The following is a 19165-nucleotide window of genomic DNA, read 5'->3' as shown; positions in this document are numbered from 1 at the left end:
TGGAGAAGGTGTGGCCAAAAAAATCTTCTACCTAGAGCAGTACAAAGTGCTGCATTATTTTGGTGGAAATTGCCAGCTTAAAATTACAAACAAAACTTTTTATGTTTCTTCCTGAATCTGTGTCCATGCCTTATAGAAAAGATTTTGTGTACAATGACTGAGACCATTAAATTCTGTCTAATGTACTTAATTAACAGTTTTGGCTTAGTAATAATAACTCAGGGCACAGTTATTTTGACAGCTTGTCCTCAGCTATCTTTGAAGAGATAAAATCTGTCTTCATCAGTATTTTAATTGCTTCCATATGGTACTGGGGTGAAGCTATGATATCAGTGCTGAAACTTACTTCATTCCAAAAGATTACAGTAAATCATACTTTGATTGTTGCTCTAAAAAAAACCACCTGATGATGATGATGATGATTTCATTCCATGGAAGTACTGTTCCTTTTTAGATAGCCTGAAATTCTTTATGAATATCATAATTGTGATTAATTTCAATTTTTTTGTGATTTAAAAAAATGTATAAGGAACAGAACAACTATATTATTATATAGATGTATACATTAATACTGTAGATAAGTAATGGCCCACATTATGAATAAATTTCAGATATAAAATTAGTTTATTTTATGGCTGTAGTCATCACTTCATTAATTTCTGAGGACTAATTACTGAAATGCTATTACCTGGAATTGATCAGATAATGAATCAGTCTGTACAAGATGAATTAAATCTATATGATACACTGGTGCCATTTTCCAAGCTCATAGGAGAGTATGTTAATTTTGATCAACAAAACTTCCGCATATTACACTGTCAATAAATATAAAGTAATTATTTTCTGGAGAATTATCTAAATCCAGGTGTACATGTTTGTATGGAAAGAAAAACTAACTTTCTGCATTTTGGGTATGGGAGAGTAAAGTGAATTGAGGAAAAAGGAGCCCTTTAGGTCTGCAGAAAATCAACATCAGCTGGCAACCCAGCATAGAGGATGGTATTATATACTTTAGGATTTCTTTGATAATATATAAGGAAAGAAAATTTCAATCATGTTAAAAGAAAAAAAAATATGGGTTACCTTTGCATTGAAATAAAATACTACTAACACTACTAAAACCAGGTATCATTTGCTTACTATTGCATTAATGAGGTAACTGATGTTCTAAATTGTTTTCTTGAGGAATGCTGTTTGTGCAGGGATAGACAGCAAAAATGCAGTAGAATAATTATGGGAGAAGGGAGGGAGAAAAAGGAATAAGCTAGGGAACATTTAGACCAGGAGTTCTGTAATGGCGTTTTTGGTCTGTTAAAACACTCGTGACTGCATCACATGCTGGTAGGGATAGTCTGACACCAGTATTTTTTCTTGTGAAAGCTCTGGGGTATTCTGTATGCTCTGAAGGAATTCTATCACCTTCAGTCTGTGTGCCTCAGTACCTGCAGGCCTGTCCCCTCAGCCAGAGGGTGACTGAGAGCAGCTCAGGTGATTCAGAGCTGCTGAGCCTGGTCACCAGCAGTTGCTCTGCCTCAGCACCTTCTCTCCTGCTGCTGGGTTTGCAGCCTGCTATAAATTCTGTGCTGCCAGAGTTATGCTGTTAGCAGTAATTGATTTAGCATTAAACTAACTGCAGATTAATGACTGGAGTGTTCCATATCCTGGTTTATCCTCTTATGCTTATCTCAGTGTCTCAATTTATCCCCGTTGGTTTGAGGGCTCAGAACTGTGCTCCATTACCAAATGGGTGCAACAACTAAAGATAGGAAGACACAGTGTTAAGTGCCTTGTCTGACACCAGTTGCTGGCTGGCTTAGGCTGTGCTATCAAACTTTGCACTGAGTTTCCTCAGGTGTATTAACATCTTCCATTTCCTTACCTTTTCTGCAGGAGCCAAAATGTGCAGCAGATAATAACAAATATTTGGAAGTGGGAACATCTGAAATTGCTATGAAATTAATTCGTACCTCAGGTTCACCAGATTTTTCATTTTTTATTTCAGTTCCAGATATATTTTTCTTTTTATGGTAATCCTTCCCTTTTGTCTGCAAGTGTTCCTGTGGGGCACTGAGAGGAAATTTATTGAAGTTAGGCAAAGCTGTCCATAAGTCAGCTTTTCTAAGTAATAAATAAATGCATGAATGTATAAGAGAATTACAAGCAGATGTAGTATTTACATTTTTTTCCACTGCAAACCTGCAGTGAGCTGGGGCTCAGTGCTGCAGGGGAACAATAGAAGCTAGAGCAGGTATTGGGGAGAGGAATGTAGCAAGGATATTGATGACACTACTAATTTGTTTAGTAGATGGAATTCAGAATGTGATGGGGATTCATCTCTCCTCATCACATTATTCCTCAGCTGTTTATTGCCAAGGCAATAAGCAAAGTGGTGCTAATATTAGTTTCTGTTGTTTCGTTCAGTTTGCTTCTGCTGTTTGCCAAAGAACAATAATGACCCATAGAAGTACTGTGTTTACTGAAATACATGATTTTAGGGCTTTTAGTATACTAAATAACAAGTGTAGAATAATTTGGGAAATCAGTGATAAAAGGGAAAAATTATGTTGTAAGAGCAATTACACACTTTGATTTCATATAAAAGATATATATTGGGGTATTTTAGAGGGCAGTTGTAAGTAAGTTGAGCAGGGATATTGGTTAGCAAGTGAAAAGATGAATAGTGGAAGACTTAATTCAGAGAGTCTAGTGTTCAAAACTCTTATTTTTGAAACTGAAAAACTAAACTTGGATAGCAGAGGGTGCATATTCTCATTAGTTTTGGACATTTCTGAGTGCTGTCCCATTTTTAGGTTTCCAGTTTATTTAAGTGTGACCTCTCTTAGAGAAAGCAAAAAAAGAATCTGTGAAACATGATAGGAAAATTTGTAGCACAAATATTATTCTGACTGAATATTGTAGAAGGCATTCTGTTAATACACTTACAAAGCCGTGCAAACTGCATCAGGCAGGGAAGTGTTCAGATACCATCTGACCAGCTTTATTAATCTCTAGAAAAAAATTATTCCAGTAAAAATGAAGACAGAGATGAGTGAGTTGATCTATTCTTTTGCCTTTCCCTGAGCACCTACTTTTGGTCTGTCTTGGAAAAAGGATACCAGGCTGACTCATTATAGCTTCTTTTATATTGTTGTATTTTTATATTCTTCTACGAATGTGTCTATGATTTTATTTTTTCCTGACTTATAAAGAAATTCATTGGGTATTCATGTTCCACAAAAATTCAAGTGAGTTTACTGGCAGGAGCATTGATAAAATGCTGAATTTTAAAGTGAGTGGTCCCCAGTTTTTGGTAGCAACTACAAGGAGGAGGATAGGGAGAAAATCAGGAGTCCAGTAATGAGAAAAATGGATTAAGAGACCCTTTACATCCCTATGGTTAGTGATAGAATTCAGATACCTCCACTGGGAAATCTCAATAAAAATTCTTCCCAACGTGAAAGAGATTATTCTGTCTGTAAAATCTCAATATCTGTATACAGCCTACTGTATCCTTATGTGTACATAGACACATACACGCATGTATGGGTATATACATAAATGTAAACGCACATACATACATGTATGTGTCTGCATAGAGAGGGCTGCATGTCATACTTTCAAAAGGTTTTCTGAATATTGGTATTTAAAAGTAGCAATTGATATTTAACTATGCTACCTCATGTCATACATTTGTGGTGAGAAGTACTAAAGTTTGATAGTTTGGGAAAATGTAGTCTGGATCACTGACTTCTGATGGTACAAACTTGTTGGCTAGCAGAAATACAATAAGAATGACTATTGAAAAGAGTGCCTATTATTGAGGAAAGAAGGGCATGAAGACACCTTGCCTTTTTCATTGCCAGGCAGCCTGTACATCAGTAGAAAAGAGTCCCAGAAAGGTCCAGGCAGTCTGCTCTCAATCTGAATATGTGATGGTGGCAAACAGTGGAGGGTTTCTAGGTGTCTTGCAAAGTTGCATCACACTCATCTTCCTTGCAGTCTCTCCTTGTGCTGCAAGCACAAAGTTTATCTTCCAAGTGACCATTATGAGTGGCTTTCTAGGAGATAAATCACAGAAATACTGGAGCCATTGGAGCACTATATGTAAATAATGTTATCTACCCTTAAAAATAATGATCTCTAAGATAAATAATGGAGTCTGTTACTTGTGTTCCTGGGATGTGCATTTGTTTGCCACTGTGTTTAGCCAAAGCTGAAGGGTATGTAGTTAAGTGAAACTGACATCCTGCCAGTTGTATACTGTGAAGCATCTATGACTCGTTTATTATGCTATCTTGATGAGCTTTAAGTTCTGGATATCTTTCTGCTTATGATAATGTTATATAATTCTCAGCTTAAAAGTCTTTTCCCTTTCCCTCATTTGCCCACAACATTTTATTTAATTTCATTTGGCTTTGAGTGCTTTTATTTCTTGATTCCATTAAACCTTCTTAGAATTTGGGAGTTAAATCCAGTTATACTTCTGCTTGCTTTAAATTGTGAGTGTAAACCAGAGGGATGCTAACAGGCTAATGAAATGCAGCAGTCTGGTATTCTATGATGCATTCCTAGTCACAGGTACAGTCACAGGGGAGTAGGAAATGGAGAGTTCACTTTATGAACTGGGTATGATCTAAGCCAGGATAGTCGTGGTAGGATTGATAATTGCTACTGGAGGCCATAGCTAGCTTCTTTAATATTTGCTTCACTGCATGTTAAAGGTTTGTTTTGCACTGGAATAATTTGCCTGCCTGCAGTTATTTGTGACTCAAAAACATCATCCAAATGGGGCTTGAGGCACCAGAAAAGAGCTGATAGATGATGAATATTTGCAGTAGAATTCTTGGTGCATTTAAGTTATGCCACGTCAAAGACAGGATCGTTGGAACTTTAAAATGAAGAAGTTTTAGTGAAATATGCCTGAGCCACTGTGGCTAGAACAGCAGTCTCAGTTCAGGTTACAAAAATGGGTAACTTCGTGGTCAGTGCCATGGTGAGGTGTGCATTAAATCTTCCAGTACAAGTTCTGGTTCTCCATATACAATTTCAGAGACTGAAGTGTGAGGCAGCCCCATCCATAGCATCAAGATGCCCTTTCTTATGGCTGTTAATTTATCCATTGTTAATGAAACTATTTTTAGACTGCAAATTTCAAGTTGGAAATGTCTGTGACTGTAAGTACCATGACAAATATAGCATAGGCCTTTCAGAAAGAAAACAGCACTGACAAAGTGCAACCTACATGTCAGTTTTTATAATGGTAAATTTTGGGAGTTGACTCTTCAATTCTAGTTATGTTCATAATGGCCAAGAACTCAGACACAGACTTAATTTAAAGCAGTAATTAACATCCTTTCTTGAAACATAGAACTTGGTGCACTTCCAGGGGAAAAGATGTCCCCAAGCAGAATTTCTCTTATTACAGCCAAAAGAAGTGTCAGATTTAATCACAATATGTAGAAGCTCAGTTATTGCCAGTAGTGGTCAGATCATTGGTAATTTGAGGCTTCTTCTAGTGGTGGGCCTGTGTTTGAAACATCAGGGAAGCCATCCGGTTATCTGCCTTCAGTAATGTGTCGCAATTTATACATTCTTAAAACCAGCTCATGCAGGAATAAGGGCACTAAGCTGCTGTGAGCAGAGGGCTCAGTGGCTGTTTGTAATTCTCAATCTCTCCTCACGTTCACTCTGCCCAGTGCGCCGCTCCAAGGCTGCCGACGAAGAGAGGAGCCACAAAGCGCGAAGGGCGCGGGACGAGTACCGACGGCAGTCCCTGCGTGCCATCCAGAAGGGAAGAGTGGCTGGCCTGAGTCATTTGTTCCAGGGGACAAACCTGAGCAATGATCAGGAGATCAAACTGAACAACAACAGTGCAACTCCTTTGCTGTCTCCTGCAGCGTCCAGGTTGGTTTGTGCTGGAGTGGTTTTGAAACAGTTTTCTCTTGGATTGCTCCCTCTCCAATCCCTTCCATTTCAACAAGCTGCTCTTCAGGTTTTGGGAGTCCTCAGTCTTGGTATTTCCTTCTGATCAGAGAAAAGGATGTTTAAAGGAAAAGAAAAACAGATTTAACGCAAACTAAATGTCATTTATCTTCAGGCTGATTTCTTAGAATTCACAAAGAGAAGACTCCTTGAGAAGACAGTATGAGATCAGTATGTGAGGCTGAAGTCAAATGGACAAATTCTTAGGCAAGCCTTAAACCTCAAGCCTAAAGCTGACTACTGCTTAACTGCCTGCTGCTTAACAGCTTTTAATTTTTTTTTTAAACAGAGATCAGTCCTACATTTCAGAGGCTTTTATTTTTTTTGTGGCTTTTTTTCAAGCAAAATCAAGCATCTTTGGTATTTATTAATCATTCATTTCACAATTAATTGCAGGAGAGGAGAAGAATTCAAACTGGAGGATGATTCCTACTAAATAAAACACATTGAAAGCAGTAGAAAGAATAAGGCAGGCTGTCAAGCAGAGAATGCAAAGGAAACATAAAATTTTAAACTAAAAATTCCCTCTATTGTTTGGTGACACAGTGTATTATAGCTGCTACTGATTTAGAGTTTTTGCTAGTAAAAAGAAATATACTCAAGAAAAAAGCATTTCTTGTCAATGTTTACATTGGAATAAAAATGAGATGGAAAAGGAAAGCTGACTGAAACATCCATTGTTGTAAATTATTTTTTCAATTTAAGTTCTGTAAGAAAATATTTAAGGTGCCATTGCAAAATTAAAAATCACACGACTGTGGTTTCCATAAACACAAAAAGTAAATTTAACAATTTTTAAAAAGATAAAGTTATTCAGTGAGTTGTACTGAGCAGAAGTTACACTGACCATTTTGCAGCTGTATGCTTTGTCAATATGTAAAAAGAGACTGTTATTTATGCTGTCCCTTTTTTCCCCCCACTGCTGTGCTCTGTCTCTGCGTGCAGTAACATCTGGGAGCGCCCTTCTCGGCCCTTCTCCCGAGACGTCATCATCCGCTGGTTCAAGGAGGAGCAGATCCCTCGGCGGGCTGGCTTTGAGAGGAGCACCAACAGGATTGCTCAGTGGTTCCATGGTAATTCCCTGATCTCACATTTTGTGTATAACAGGGCTGTGAGCACCTGCTTGGGAAATTAATCTTACCAGCTTCCATCCCAAAAAACAAAGCTTACTGATATGGTGAAACCGAGTGCCTGTTAAAACAAGACTTTTGCATCTTTCCTACTATTACTGTACAATTTTCCTGGTTTATTTTTACTAATTAGGTAGATTAATGCGGGACTCATATCACCAAAGTTTTTTTTCAGGAATATTTTTGTCAAAATAGACTTGCTGCAAAATAGCAAGTCAAGCGAGAGTACTAAACCAAGACAGGGTGAGAAGAACTCCAAAATTAAATGGAAAATACTACAATGATGTGGTAGGTAGATGACTGACGTTCAAGTTTTTGATTTACCTGATTTGCAAGAATTACTCAAACTCATATCTTTTTAATCATTGCTTTACTTTATAAACTGGGGGAGCATTTTTTATTTCTTGCTTTCTTTTGCAAACAAAAATTATTATTTTTTCCTCAAAAATTATTGAGAGTGTATGATTTTAGGCAGTTTTCCTGAAATGGGACATGTGCAGATTCAAAATTTGCTGTCTTATCTGCTGGAGTTGCTAGCATCTCTGAGAGCTGTACTTTGTATACCATTTGCAATGCAGCTGAATATGTTGATATCAAATTCACAGGTAAGATGTCTTATTATAGTAGGTGTTAGCAATGATTTTCATATTCAGTATTTGTAGACATTAAAAAAAAAAAAAAAAAAAGAGTTTTGGTTTAGTAGCTGACATAATTGAGGACCAGCAAGACTTTAAAGTTAAATCTGGTGTTTTTTAATTTCTGCTTTTGATGAGTCTATAGCTTTGTTCAAAGCACTAAGCTGACCCTCATCTGATTCATGATTCTCTAATTCTCTAAGGCTAAGATGACGATGTGTGGGCGTTCTGAAGTGAGTCAGGCAAGGAAGATTTCTGAACAAGTTTAGTGTTTCATGTATTTCAGATTTCTGTTTATGATACACAAATCCATATGTGTTAAAAGACATCAACAAGCTGCTATTTTCATTGGCTATTGGTCAAAGACACTGCAGTCAGTCATGTATAGCTTGTAAATTCTAGATACTTTCATTTCTTATGAACAGTGATGCAGTGTTGTGTGTTTCCTTAGGGAAGACATTAGGTGTGGTTGCTTTCTGAGAGACAAACTGATTAAAATTTCATTTGTGGACATTTGCCAGATGTGCCTCCAACCAGGATCTTTCTGTATGATCCAATGATAAATGTTTTCCCTGCATGCGGGAGGGTCACATCCATATAAGTTCATGTGAGGAGTTACAAACATAAGTTATGCTTAAAGTTAGATTATTCTTTAATTTCCCAGGTCATGCTCTTCATATCTGGAGAAACTGAACACAGTGACTTATAAAAGTGAGCACAGTACCTAATTTTTCTTTCTCTCACTCAAAGAGCCAGACAAAGACAATCAAGTTACCCTCCCAGCCTAAAGCTCAGTGGTCTTCTCTGCAGGGACTCTCCTGTGAGTGCTGTTTTGGTACCTATTTGCTGCATGAGTTGTTTTGGCTTTTGCAGCTCTGGTCAGATTAATTGTTACAATTGCAAATTGTGAACAACTCAGCTGCCTTGTAACTCTTCTTCAGTGGTGGAATCTAAAGAGGCTATTACAGGTGCAATAACTAGTGTTTGATAGTGTTATCTGGTGTCTGTGTTACAGTTTGTGATGGACACAAACTCTGAGGAAAACCAAACAAGACAGAATCACAGATTGTGCTGAGTTGGAAGGGGACCCACAAGGATTATCTAGTCTGACTCCTGGGCCTCCTGTTATTTTGTATTGTATTCAGGGAACCAGGATACATGATGAATGATTTTTATCTATGAACAAATATACAGCAGAATATATTTGGCTTGTATAAGAAATTGGCAGTAGAAATGAAAGCCATTCTGCCAAGCCCAGAATTACAGCTGACAATTCGAGCCACTGGGTCACCTGAAGCATCTCTCACAACAGGTATAATCAGGTCCTTCACATCCTTGAGCAACTTCTGTATTTTATTATATCTCAGTTTTGAACCACAAAATGGGAGTTTAATATTCTGCCTCATGCTAAGGGTTTTTTGAATGCAATGCACTAAGAGAGCTATTGCAGCAGTACTGAAAAAGTAGATACCAGTTTATTACAGAATTACATGTTTTTGCCAGGGTCAGTAGAGCTTGGCTTGCCTGCTTTGACGGTCAGGCTGTTCAGCTTTTTAGCTGAAGCTGAGCATTAGCTGATTCACTGTCTTCAAATTGTACTGTGGACATATAACTTATTCTAGTTATGCATAGATGAAGCTTTGAGACAGATGTGTGTAGCTAAAGTAGCAAAGTACAAATCATAATGCAAATGTCTTTATCCTCATATATTTGGCTTATTTTCCACTTTAAGTCATCAAACCAATCTGGATTCTGTTTAAAAATACACATTGTCTGAGGCATTTTCATGGCACATGAAACACAGTAACATATGGCTTGTTTAATACACCTGAAGTTTTCCTTTTGTCTTCATTTGAAGAGTCACTACAAAATGTTTCATTTGAAGAAGGGTAGTAAATTCTGTAGTAACAAAAGGTCTTTCAAATCAGAGCATTTATTTCCTTATTCACAAGAAGTTACTTCCTAAATAAATATCAGCTTCAACTTCATCTGTCTCTATTTGTCTCTTGAAAATATCATCAGTTACCTAAATTTCAGCAGATGTTTTTTAGCTCATTTGAAATAGGCTTTACTGTTTTCTTCATTAAAAACTTAATGTTAAGGATACAAATTGTAATATACAGCTGAATTCTGGATGTAAATTCAGTTATTTTTTGCTCTGTTTAAATAATAGATCCCTGCCAAAACCCAGTTCATTTGCCCTTCCTATCTAGAATTATTTTCTTAAGTTTGCAAAGAAAAAAAAATACATATCTATTCTCAAATGTTTTATATAAATTAAACCCAACTTTAATTCTGTCCTAAATCATAAAATTATGATATCATCTTTACTTCATTTGGGTTGTGAAGCAATGAACCTTTTTTTTGAAGTAGCTTATGTCCACTTTGTGGCCACAGTGCTCAATGCTCAATTCTCAAATGGTTAAAACGAAGAAGAATCAGAGCCAGTGATTAAGATATCACCAGGACTGTCTTGGGATTTAATGTAATCAGTGTCTTTGTCTTTCGTCTTGTCCAATAGTTGCCTTAGGTTTGAGTGAAAAGAACTAATATTTAATTTTTTTGACTATGAAAACTAAGAAATTGGTCTAAATTTAATTACAGGTAAATTCTGTACAGTGTGATAACCAGAAAGTTAATGATTGTATTCTGATTTCTTACCTGCTAATTGATGATTATAAGCATATTAATCAAACTTGTATGGGCATCCTAATGTTGCGTCAAATTGTATGAAAGGTTTTTGTTAATTTGAATCAAGAACTTTCTTTGCAAAGATCCCAGTTGCTGATATGCTTTGAAAGCAGGGAAGTAAATCAGTGTTTAGGATGGGAGAGCTGTCTCTCAAACAGCCTGGAAAGAGGGACCCATTCCTTGTTTTTCTAAGTTAAGCTTTGAACAGGATTTTTCTTTTCAAACCCCTGTGGCACCCATGATGCTGAGTAAAGGGAAAGTTATCAGTCTTCCCTGTATGTTGAAGAGTTTTGCCAAACTATCACAGACATTAGCAAATTGTGGTTTATTCCAGGTATAAGACTTTTGGGATAGAATTCCATATGGCAGCAAAACTAAAGACCTTTCCTCCCCTAAGTATTTAACAAAATGTTGCTGGTGGTTGAAATGTGTATTATTTCCATAATTGCTCTTTCATTTGTCTTTTAACCTTTCTCTTGTGCTTGCAATTTGTTTCAGCACGTTTTTCCCATTCCAATTAGTTTGTCAGCTGTTACTTTTGATAGTTTTGATATTTTTTACTTCAGATGTTAGACTGTTCACCCTCACATACTTTGTTCTGCATTATTTTCTATTCAGAATATAGGGGTGCTGGTCTTTGCTGGTGTTGAGCTCAAAATATTTCCCCGGTTTTAGTTGAGAGCAATGTTTTATGGTTGTTTCTGTTTATACACAACATAACAGGGATCTCTCAGGTGTGTAGTGAGCACAGTACAGAATTTATTCATTGCCTGTCTGTGGGTGGCTGTGGGCTTGTTTGCCAAGCATCTGCTGCAGCACTATCAGATCTCCACTTGCTTTCAAGTTGAAAGGAAAGTTCAGAGGCTGATATCACAGATCTGGAAACATGAGGTAGTTGCCCCAAAGGCTGTACCTTTACAATGTAATTGCAGGAGCGTGGGTGCTATTGTGGAGAACCATTTCACCAGGGGAAGTCAGAGTGGTGGTGCAGTTAAGGGAGTGGGGAACTGTGGAAGGAAGAGCTCATCAGAGCAGATTGAAGTATGGATTGAAAGAATTCTGAGAGATGCAGGAGCTGAATAATCTCTGAGGTCAGGGGAGCAAGGGAAGAAAATATTCAGTTTATCAGGAATGTGTTGCAAATATTTACAGATCAAGGTTTAACCCAGATGGCTGATGCTGTTTTCAGGAAGAAACTTGTTTCAAGAGGAAAATCTAGCACACCAAAAAAGTGATAATGGTTCTGCAAATCGGGTGTTCTCAGTAAAGGAGATATTTCTGAAAGTCTATTCATTCTGAGTCCTTGAACAACAGTGAGGGCACTTGGAATTTAGCATGTAGTCTGTGTTGTAATATTTTTAAAAGACACAGAAATGGCAGTGGTTTGTTTGAAAAACATCTAACACTGAATAAAGTTTCCTGCTTTGAGAACAAAAGCATGCTTTTTCTTCTGCTCTTGAAGAGAAGCTTTTCAGTTTTTCAATAAATGCATTTTATGAAAATGAAATGCATTTTATACAGGTGCAAGTGCTGTAAATCTAGCAGAAGTACTGCCTTCTTGATATTAATGATCTTTTTTCTGATTCACTGCTTTATTATTATCTAGGTTTTACATCTATTTGAGAAAGTGTGCACATAGACTGTTTGTTTAAGTAAACAGACCCTAGGGGTCTGGGATTTTTTTATCTTCTAGAATGTTAGCTGATAAAAAGATACAAAGTTTGTTAAAAATCTCCTGAATTCACTGAGAGCTTTTCACTGTCTTCCACAGGACTTCAAGGATGCAAATATGCAAGGCTTGGTATCTAAAATGTTCTGTGGCTGGAATGGAATCAGAGAATTCCTGACTCAAACGAAAATTGTGACTATCAATGCACCTGTTTCATACGTTTGCAGGACAGATCCAGTTCTCTAATTTATGCAAGTAATGAAGAAGGGGAAGTGAGATTAAAAAAAGGGGTTACAGAATGCAAAAATTTATTTTGAACAATTGTCTGGAAAAGATTAAAAAAAGAGGACACTTTTGAGATGATAGATTTAGAAGAAATTATGTCTTACTTCCTTTATTTAAAAGGTAGATTTCTCTGTTCTCTTCCAGTCAGTTCTATGAGAGGATGGACACAGTTGTGATCAGCAGTTCAAATATCTGTAGGCTTTGTGGCTTGTGGCTGCTGCAGGGATACAGCCAGGTCAACACAGCCTGCCAGATATTGCCACATGGTTGATTTTGTGCAAAATAAGTAATGCCACAGTCAATTAGTATCAATCAGCATCCCAAATCTGTGTGGTTTTCTCAGAAAAATTAGATAGGAATAGAAGTCACCTTTGTTGGGAATCTTGGCAGGAAGAACAGATGTAGAATAAGTTTGGATACCAAATTACACTCTGATCACATAGGCCTACATTAGAAAAGGGCTTGAGAAGTAGTTAGGCCTGAGAGGAAAGGCAGGCTCAGCTGTCACCTCTGCTGTCCCCATCCTGTGGTTACACAGAGCACAGGAGAGTCCAAGGCTGCTTTGTCCTGTGCTTTCCTCCACTGCTGAATTGAGGCACAGAATGATATTCCTGGCACAGTGGTGCTGCAGGATGAATGAGAGTCCTCTGGTGTGTTATACAGAGGGTTTGCTAAACCCTCTGTGAGACTGGAAAAGCTGTCTTGCATTTGAAGGACTGAGGATTGGCTCACGTTGGGCTTGTACCATTGCCTTTAAATAGTAACACTATTGTAATTTTACTTCAGAATTATTATAGAGCAGTAATTTTTATAACCTACACGTACAGGTTTTAATGCAGCACCAGACATGAACCAGCTTGTCCTTGCAGTTTTATATATATTCTTTACATGGGTGAATATGAGCATGAGAGCTGTTATTAGAGTCATGATAGTTTTTCACTTTTTTTATTTCCTGTGAGATGGAACGTTCTTTTTTTGTATTTCCTGAACATATCTTTTTCAAACATCTACTGGATATTCTGATAATATTTTTCAAAGATCACACAGTATTTGCAGTTAAGTGTGGAGGTCCTATGGTGGATTCTGGTACTTGATTATTTTTGTTCTCAGTCAGACCCATAATATGAAAAAATCCAAATGCTTCCTCAGCTTCAATTCAGCTCTTGGCTTCTTTTTTAAGAAATGAGAGGTGTTTTTCTGTTTTCTGAGAAATAAGATGATCCTTCACACACTAATTCATTACACTTAGATCATAATGATTGTTTCAGTCTGTCAGTTCTATTGAAGGCTTTGGAATTGTTTTTCTTACACCATTAGAGTTCCAAAGTGTCTACGCAGACAGGTTATTAGCAAACAAAATAAATGTTTTAGACTCATGGCTCCTCTTGGAAGGGAGCAAAGTATCAAAGTGAGGTAATGTGAGCTGTAACAGGCTGCAAGGAGAAAGGAAGCACAAAAGAACAGCAGGGAAATTGTAGAATAAGGCAGTTGAATAATTAATGTAAATAGGCTAATTGCTAATGTGAAATGAGCTTTCTTATTCTTTTACAATACATTGTCCTTCTTGACTGCTTTTTACCTGGAAGCTATATTCTAAAGATTTGGCATGTTCTGAAGACAGAAGGCATCAATTTTTTTTAGCAGGTATGGCAGACATATAGAATGAGAGATAATAAAGAACATGTGAGCACAAAGAGGAAACAGGTGTGGTGTGCTAACAGTTTCACTAACACAAACAGGTCAGGTACAGAGCCCAGGTACAGTGCAGGGTTAGTTAAAAATAAAATTTTTTTAAAAAGAGCCTTTTTAAGTTTGTCAGGCAGTTATTTGCATAAGTGAAGAATATTGAGCAACTATTTCAGAGAGTTTACTCCCAGGTGAATTTATTGAAAGAATATTGAAAATCAAATTCCTCTACATTTCGAAGACCTCTTCCCCTTTCACTTAAAACACTTTTAAGATTTTCTTCTCCATCTGCTACTGTTAGAGCATGCCATTGTAAGCAATTATGATTTTGCTTAGTAAGCCATCATGGTAGCTAACAGTCTTTACTTGTATTTTGTCACTACAGTTCTGTCTCCATTTTGAGTTGGTCAGTGTGTCAGTACATTTCTCTGTTACTGCAGCTCCTTCAGGCTTTATCACATTATGTAAAGCAAAGAGAGGTGTGTCTGGACAGAAAGTTCTGCTGTTAATGCTTAGATATGAAGAATAATTTATAAAAACCATGTGATATAAGAGCAAGAGTTATTTGGAAGAAGTCATATGTATAGACATAAAAGTCACATTTTACACAAAATAAGGAGTGTTACACACAAGTAAAAAGCCCAGACACCTACAAAGGTTGATCATAGTAAGACTGGAAGGAACTATGATTATTTGATGGTGACCAAAGCAAAAGCAGAAGGCCTTATTCATCTGTCCAGAAGCCTGAATCTGAGCAGTACCTGACTACAGTACCCTTTTCCAGGTACTGTAGTCTGGTCCTTACTTGCTGGACCATACTTTCTCCTTCCAGTGGCTTTGTGGATGTGTCAGTTGGAGTTTATCCATACACTTTTAGATATCAGACACTACCAGCACAAGACATTCAGCTGATACTGTGCAACTTTAAGTGTTGTGTTTGTTTCTTGATCACCCCCTCTAGCATACCACAGGTATCCTGTGCAGAACCTTGTTAGGCCTGGATGAATTGCTCATATCCTGCTTATTGTTAGTCTATATCTAAGTGTCTATCAGCCATGTCTGCAGCTCTTGTTCCTTTGCCTGCATACTTACAAGAATGTCTTTCAAAGGCTTCTGTATATTTTTTCATCAGCTTACAACAGACTGAGTTATATTTATTATTTTTTCTATTTAAAGCCCAGCAAACACCTGCAGACCTGAGGTCAGTAAATTTCCCTGAATTCCCAGAAGCTGGATGCATTATTGGTCCTTCTTCTTGCTCTGCTAAGCATTGAACCTGCAGTCCTATTGATCCAGCCTCAAGGGAAAAGATTACAAGTTATTAGTTTGACAGCTCCTCTGAAGTAATACTATTTTCCTGCTAAGCAAAGACAACTCTCTCAAACAGGGTACCAGCAGGTATTGTGTGTAGTCATGCAGGGGGGAAAGTGTGGGGCTGAAAAATTATGTTGCTGGTTTAGCTTAATTCCAGTTCTTCCAGTTAGAAGCAGATCTTGACACTTGAACTGCATTCCCTGCAGGAGGTAAACAGTAGGAGATGGTAGAGAAAGAAAGGGAAGAGATTTCTGTGACTGCAGGCAACCAACCTGTTTGTGTCACTGCTCTGTGTGCTGCTGGCATGGAGGCAGAATGGGGTGGAGAGAGGGAGACTGAAATTTGCCTTTCCCTTGCAAACATTAAGGAAGTGACAGCTTCCTTCCCTTTTCAATTTCAGAAAGGTCAGTTATTCCTTCTTCTCCTGGCCTTTCAGTGAATGGAATTGTCAAATCACAAACTCACAACTCTTTTGAAAAGGAAAAGCTCCAAAAGAGCCATGCAGGTTGGCGCACTGATTGGCATTGGCTCTGACTGCTTCAAACCCTAGCTCTCTATCCAAGATTAACATCCATAATAAAATACACAGAGTTCTTAATCCACAGTGGAGAGGACTGAGATCTAAATTATATATAATTCCATGGGCCATTCTGCCACTGCTGCTACCACTGCTTCTAACAATTAAACACAGCATGACCTTTCATGAGTGCATGTGGCTATTATAAATTCATTCCAATATGCTTGATAAAAGGAATCTTTTTGACTTGAAATGTGCTATAAACATTTATAGATACTTAATCCAAAGTGCAAGAAAGTAGTAGCTCATTAGTCATGGGACAGAACTCCCTCTCCTGTTTTCTCTCTTAACCATGCTACTGTTTACAGGGTGGTGACAGAAGTTTTGAGAACCTGGATAGTGGGAGGAACAATTATTCTGCACAGCTGCTGTGTGAGTGGAGTTCCTTTTATCATGTTTCATTAATAAAATTTAGTGTAAATTAAAGACACTTCATTCCAGACTTTGGATTCAAAAATCAGCTAAAAATTTGTGCCTGCTTCTGTTTATAACTTTTTTGGAACTTGAGATGAAGTTGGTTCCTCATTGAAGTAATTTCTGTTTCTGAGTAGTGGCTTCAAACCCCTCATTCAGATTATCCTGCTGTGAGTTTGAGCCTGGCTGCTAACTCACTCACCTTAGCTCTACTGCTGGTAGGAAATGAGGCAATTTAGTGCCTGGTTTTTGGTGGCTTAACTGAGAACCGTGTCAGACCCCAGGGGATGTCCAGAACTGGGTCACTGTCAGAGCTGCACATGGGTACTGCACTGCCACTCATTAGGTATGAAGTTTTTACTATCCCAATGTTGTTCTCATTTGACTTTCAACAGTGCTTTAGAGTCTGGCTCGCTGTATTGAGTGATTAAAGGTAACTTTTCCCCCTGAGGAACAGTACAAGAAATCAATGTTCAAGAATGCTGCAAGCAGCTAGAAAGCACTGTAATTAACAAAGCTAGCCTAAGGTTCCCAAATCTAGCCAAGTGTGTGAGAAGAAAAATTAGTTATCAATATTATGCCTAGATTTACTTTTCTTTGAGCTAGATAAAGAAGAACAGTTTCTTAAGCAGTTACAGAAAATGCATTGTAGAATTCTATCTGGAAATCCTGTTTTAATTTAAATATGGGAAATTACTCCAGATATACCATGATTTAAATTTGTACCCCTTTTAGCAATAAAGGTTCTAATAATTACTTGATTTAAAAAAAAAGCAGAATGATTTCTTATGAGATTAGTGATGTCATCTTGAAGCTTCTTATAGATTAAAATAGATTTCAGATTTCAGATTGCTAATGTACCTAAAAAATAAATGTTCTTAAACTTTACACACAGGGAATATATTTAAGGAAAAAAACATTTTCCTTCACTTCAGAGAAAAGTATGTAAAGCAAAGAACACAGTATATTTTCTGCCTAGTTATCTGTTGAAACATTCAGCTGTAAAATTGGAATTTTCCAGGGCTCCATGTCAACTGTGGCTTTTGTTTTTCTCCTCCTTTTGAGTGTGCTCTGCTGACACTGTGATTTACTAGTACACTTGTCATTTAGGTTTATGGAAAATGTGTCTTGACAGCTTCTTCAACACCCTTGAGATTATAGCATTCTAGGTGAGCTGTAATGTGTGCTTTCAAAGACCATTGTGAGCATGTGCTTGTGGTTATATAATCAGGATTTTGTACTTTTTGGATCTATTAATTTAATTATAGAAAGGAGAAGGGCCCGTCAGTAATTTTTGATTGTGGGCTGTATTTTTTGTTTAAAACTGAGGGCTTACTTATTAGATAAAAGCAAACTGAGAATGCATTCCACTACTCTTCTTCTGTCTAATTAATGGCCAAGAAGGGTATCAGGAAAGCCTCCTGGAAAGCTTCCTTGCCTTGTACTCATACATTGCTGTGGTGACTGCAGAGCCAGTTGCACCATGACTGCCAGTTGACTGCCTTTATCAGCTGGTATCTACTCAGGGTATTCATGAGAGGCTATAAACTGTGGGCCAAATCTGTGGCACTATTCTAGGTTCTTCTCAAAATTCAGAGTTTCACCTGGGAGCATGCAGCAACCCTCAGCTCTGTCACAACACACATGGAAACACAACACATGGAGAAAGGGCCGCAAGATCTAAAAGCCAACCCTTGCTGCTTGAAGTCAAACTAGAGGTCTAAAGAATCCTGTTAGATGCAAGAATCCAAACCTAACTTCCACATAGTCAGATAAAAAAGCATAGATACATCAATACAAATTAGTATCAATATGTAAAGGCCAGTGGAAGACATTAGCAACTCTAGCAAGTTAGCAGCTTGTCAGAGGCTGTAGTGTAATATTTTGTTTACTACCATGTACTCAATTATCTTCTAGATATTTCAGTGTTTGTTCATTGGGCAAATGCTTTTAAAGTGAGACCACTGAATTAATGAAGTTTTATTTGTAATGCATTCCCTGTGTACTGAATAGCAAATCAATATTAGCATAAATAAAGTATTTAAACTAGCAATGTAGCAGGAAGGCTCCCAAAGAAGGCTGAACATTCATCATGCTCAAAAAATATGACCAGCTTAGGTATCACCTCTCTGTTAGTAATCAGTAGAGTTACAAAGCCTTTCCTACCCACATGTATTTTGTGTTACATTATTCAAGACATTTGTTCACAGCAATTTGACATGTGAATAAACCTTACTAAGCATGGGTGTCTGTGGAGAGCTTTGGGTTTCAGTTTACACACAAGCAGATTTTGAATATCTAAGAGTTATTATTCATGAGGACACTTTGCTTTTTCATTGAAGTCTTTGTGAAGCTTGTTTGTTTTAGGTAGAACTGCAGGTTAATTGCCTTTATGGAAAGTAATTGAAGAATTCATTCAGAGACGCATCTTACAGAAAATTGTTTGAATCCATCTTCTAGACAAAAGCCAATGCAGTTGTCTTCCTCTTTACACACACTAACATGGTGACTTTTCTTCAGCGTTCTAAAATGTGCTTTCATTCAGTACATCTCATTTATTTCAAGATTTTTCCTAAATAGGACTAGGATACATTTCCTGTTTGCCTGAAGCTATAGTCTATATTTTGGTTGTGTTGTTACATCCAAGTAAAACATGTGAAACCTCTGATAAAGACAGTGAGTTCAGTTTCTAAGTCCAAATTTGAAGTGCTGGGGTTAATCTTAATTCTACAAAATCATGAAATCTGGAAGATGTATTGAAAAGATTCTTAAACAATCTTTG

The 19165-nt window shown here is 37.3% G+C and overlaps 1 protein-coding gene across 3 annotated transcripts in view; it reads left to right on the top strand.

Moving 5' to 3' along the window:
- The window catches only part of SH2D4B (SH2 domain containing 4B), a 55672-nt gene that overhangs the window by 22050 nt on the left and 14457 nt on the right, over positions 1-19165 (top strand). For all 3 annotated transcript variants that reach the window (XM_009087514.3, XM_009087513.3, XM_050976466.1), the window contains 2 exons: positions 5697-5898; positions 6928-7055. In XM_009087514.3, coding sequence (XP_009085762.1) covers positions 5697-5898; positions 6928-7055 — 330 coding nt within the window. The remainder of the gene's footprint in view (positions 1-5696; positions 5899-6927; positions 7056-19165) is intronic.

This window comes from Serinus canaria, chromosome 6, assembly GCF_022539315.1.
Source record: "Serinus canaria isolate serCan28SL12 chromosome 6, serCan2020, whole genome shotgun sequence".
Lineage (NCBI taxonomy): Eukaryota > Metazoa > Chordata > Aves > Passeriformes > Fringillidae > Serinus > Serinus canaria.
This window is presented reverse-complemented; position numbering and strand designations above follow the sequence as displayed.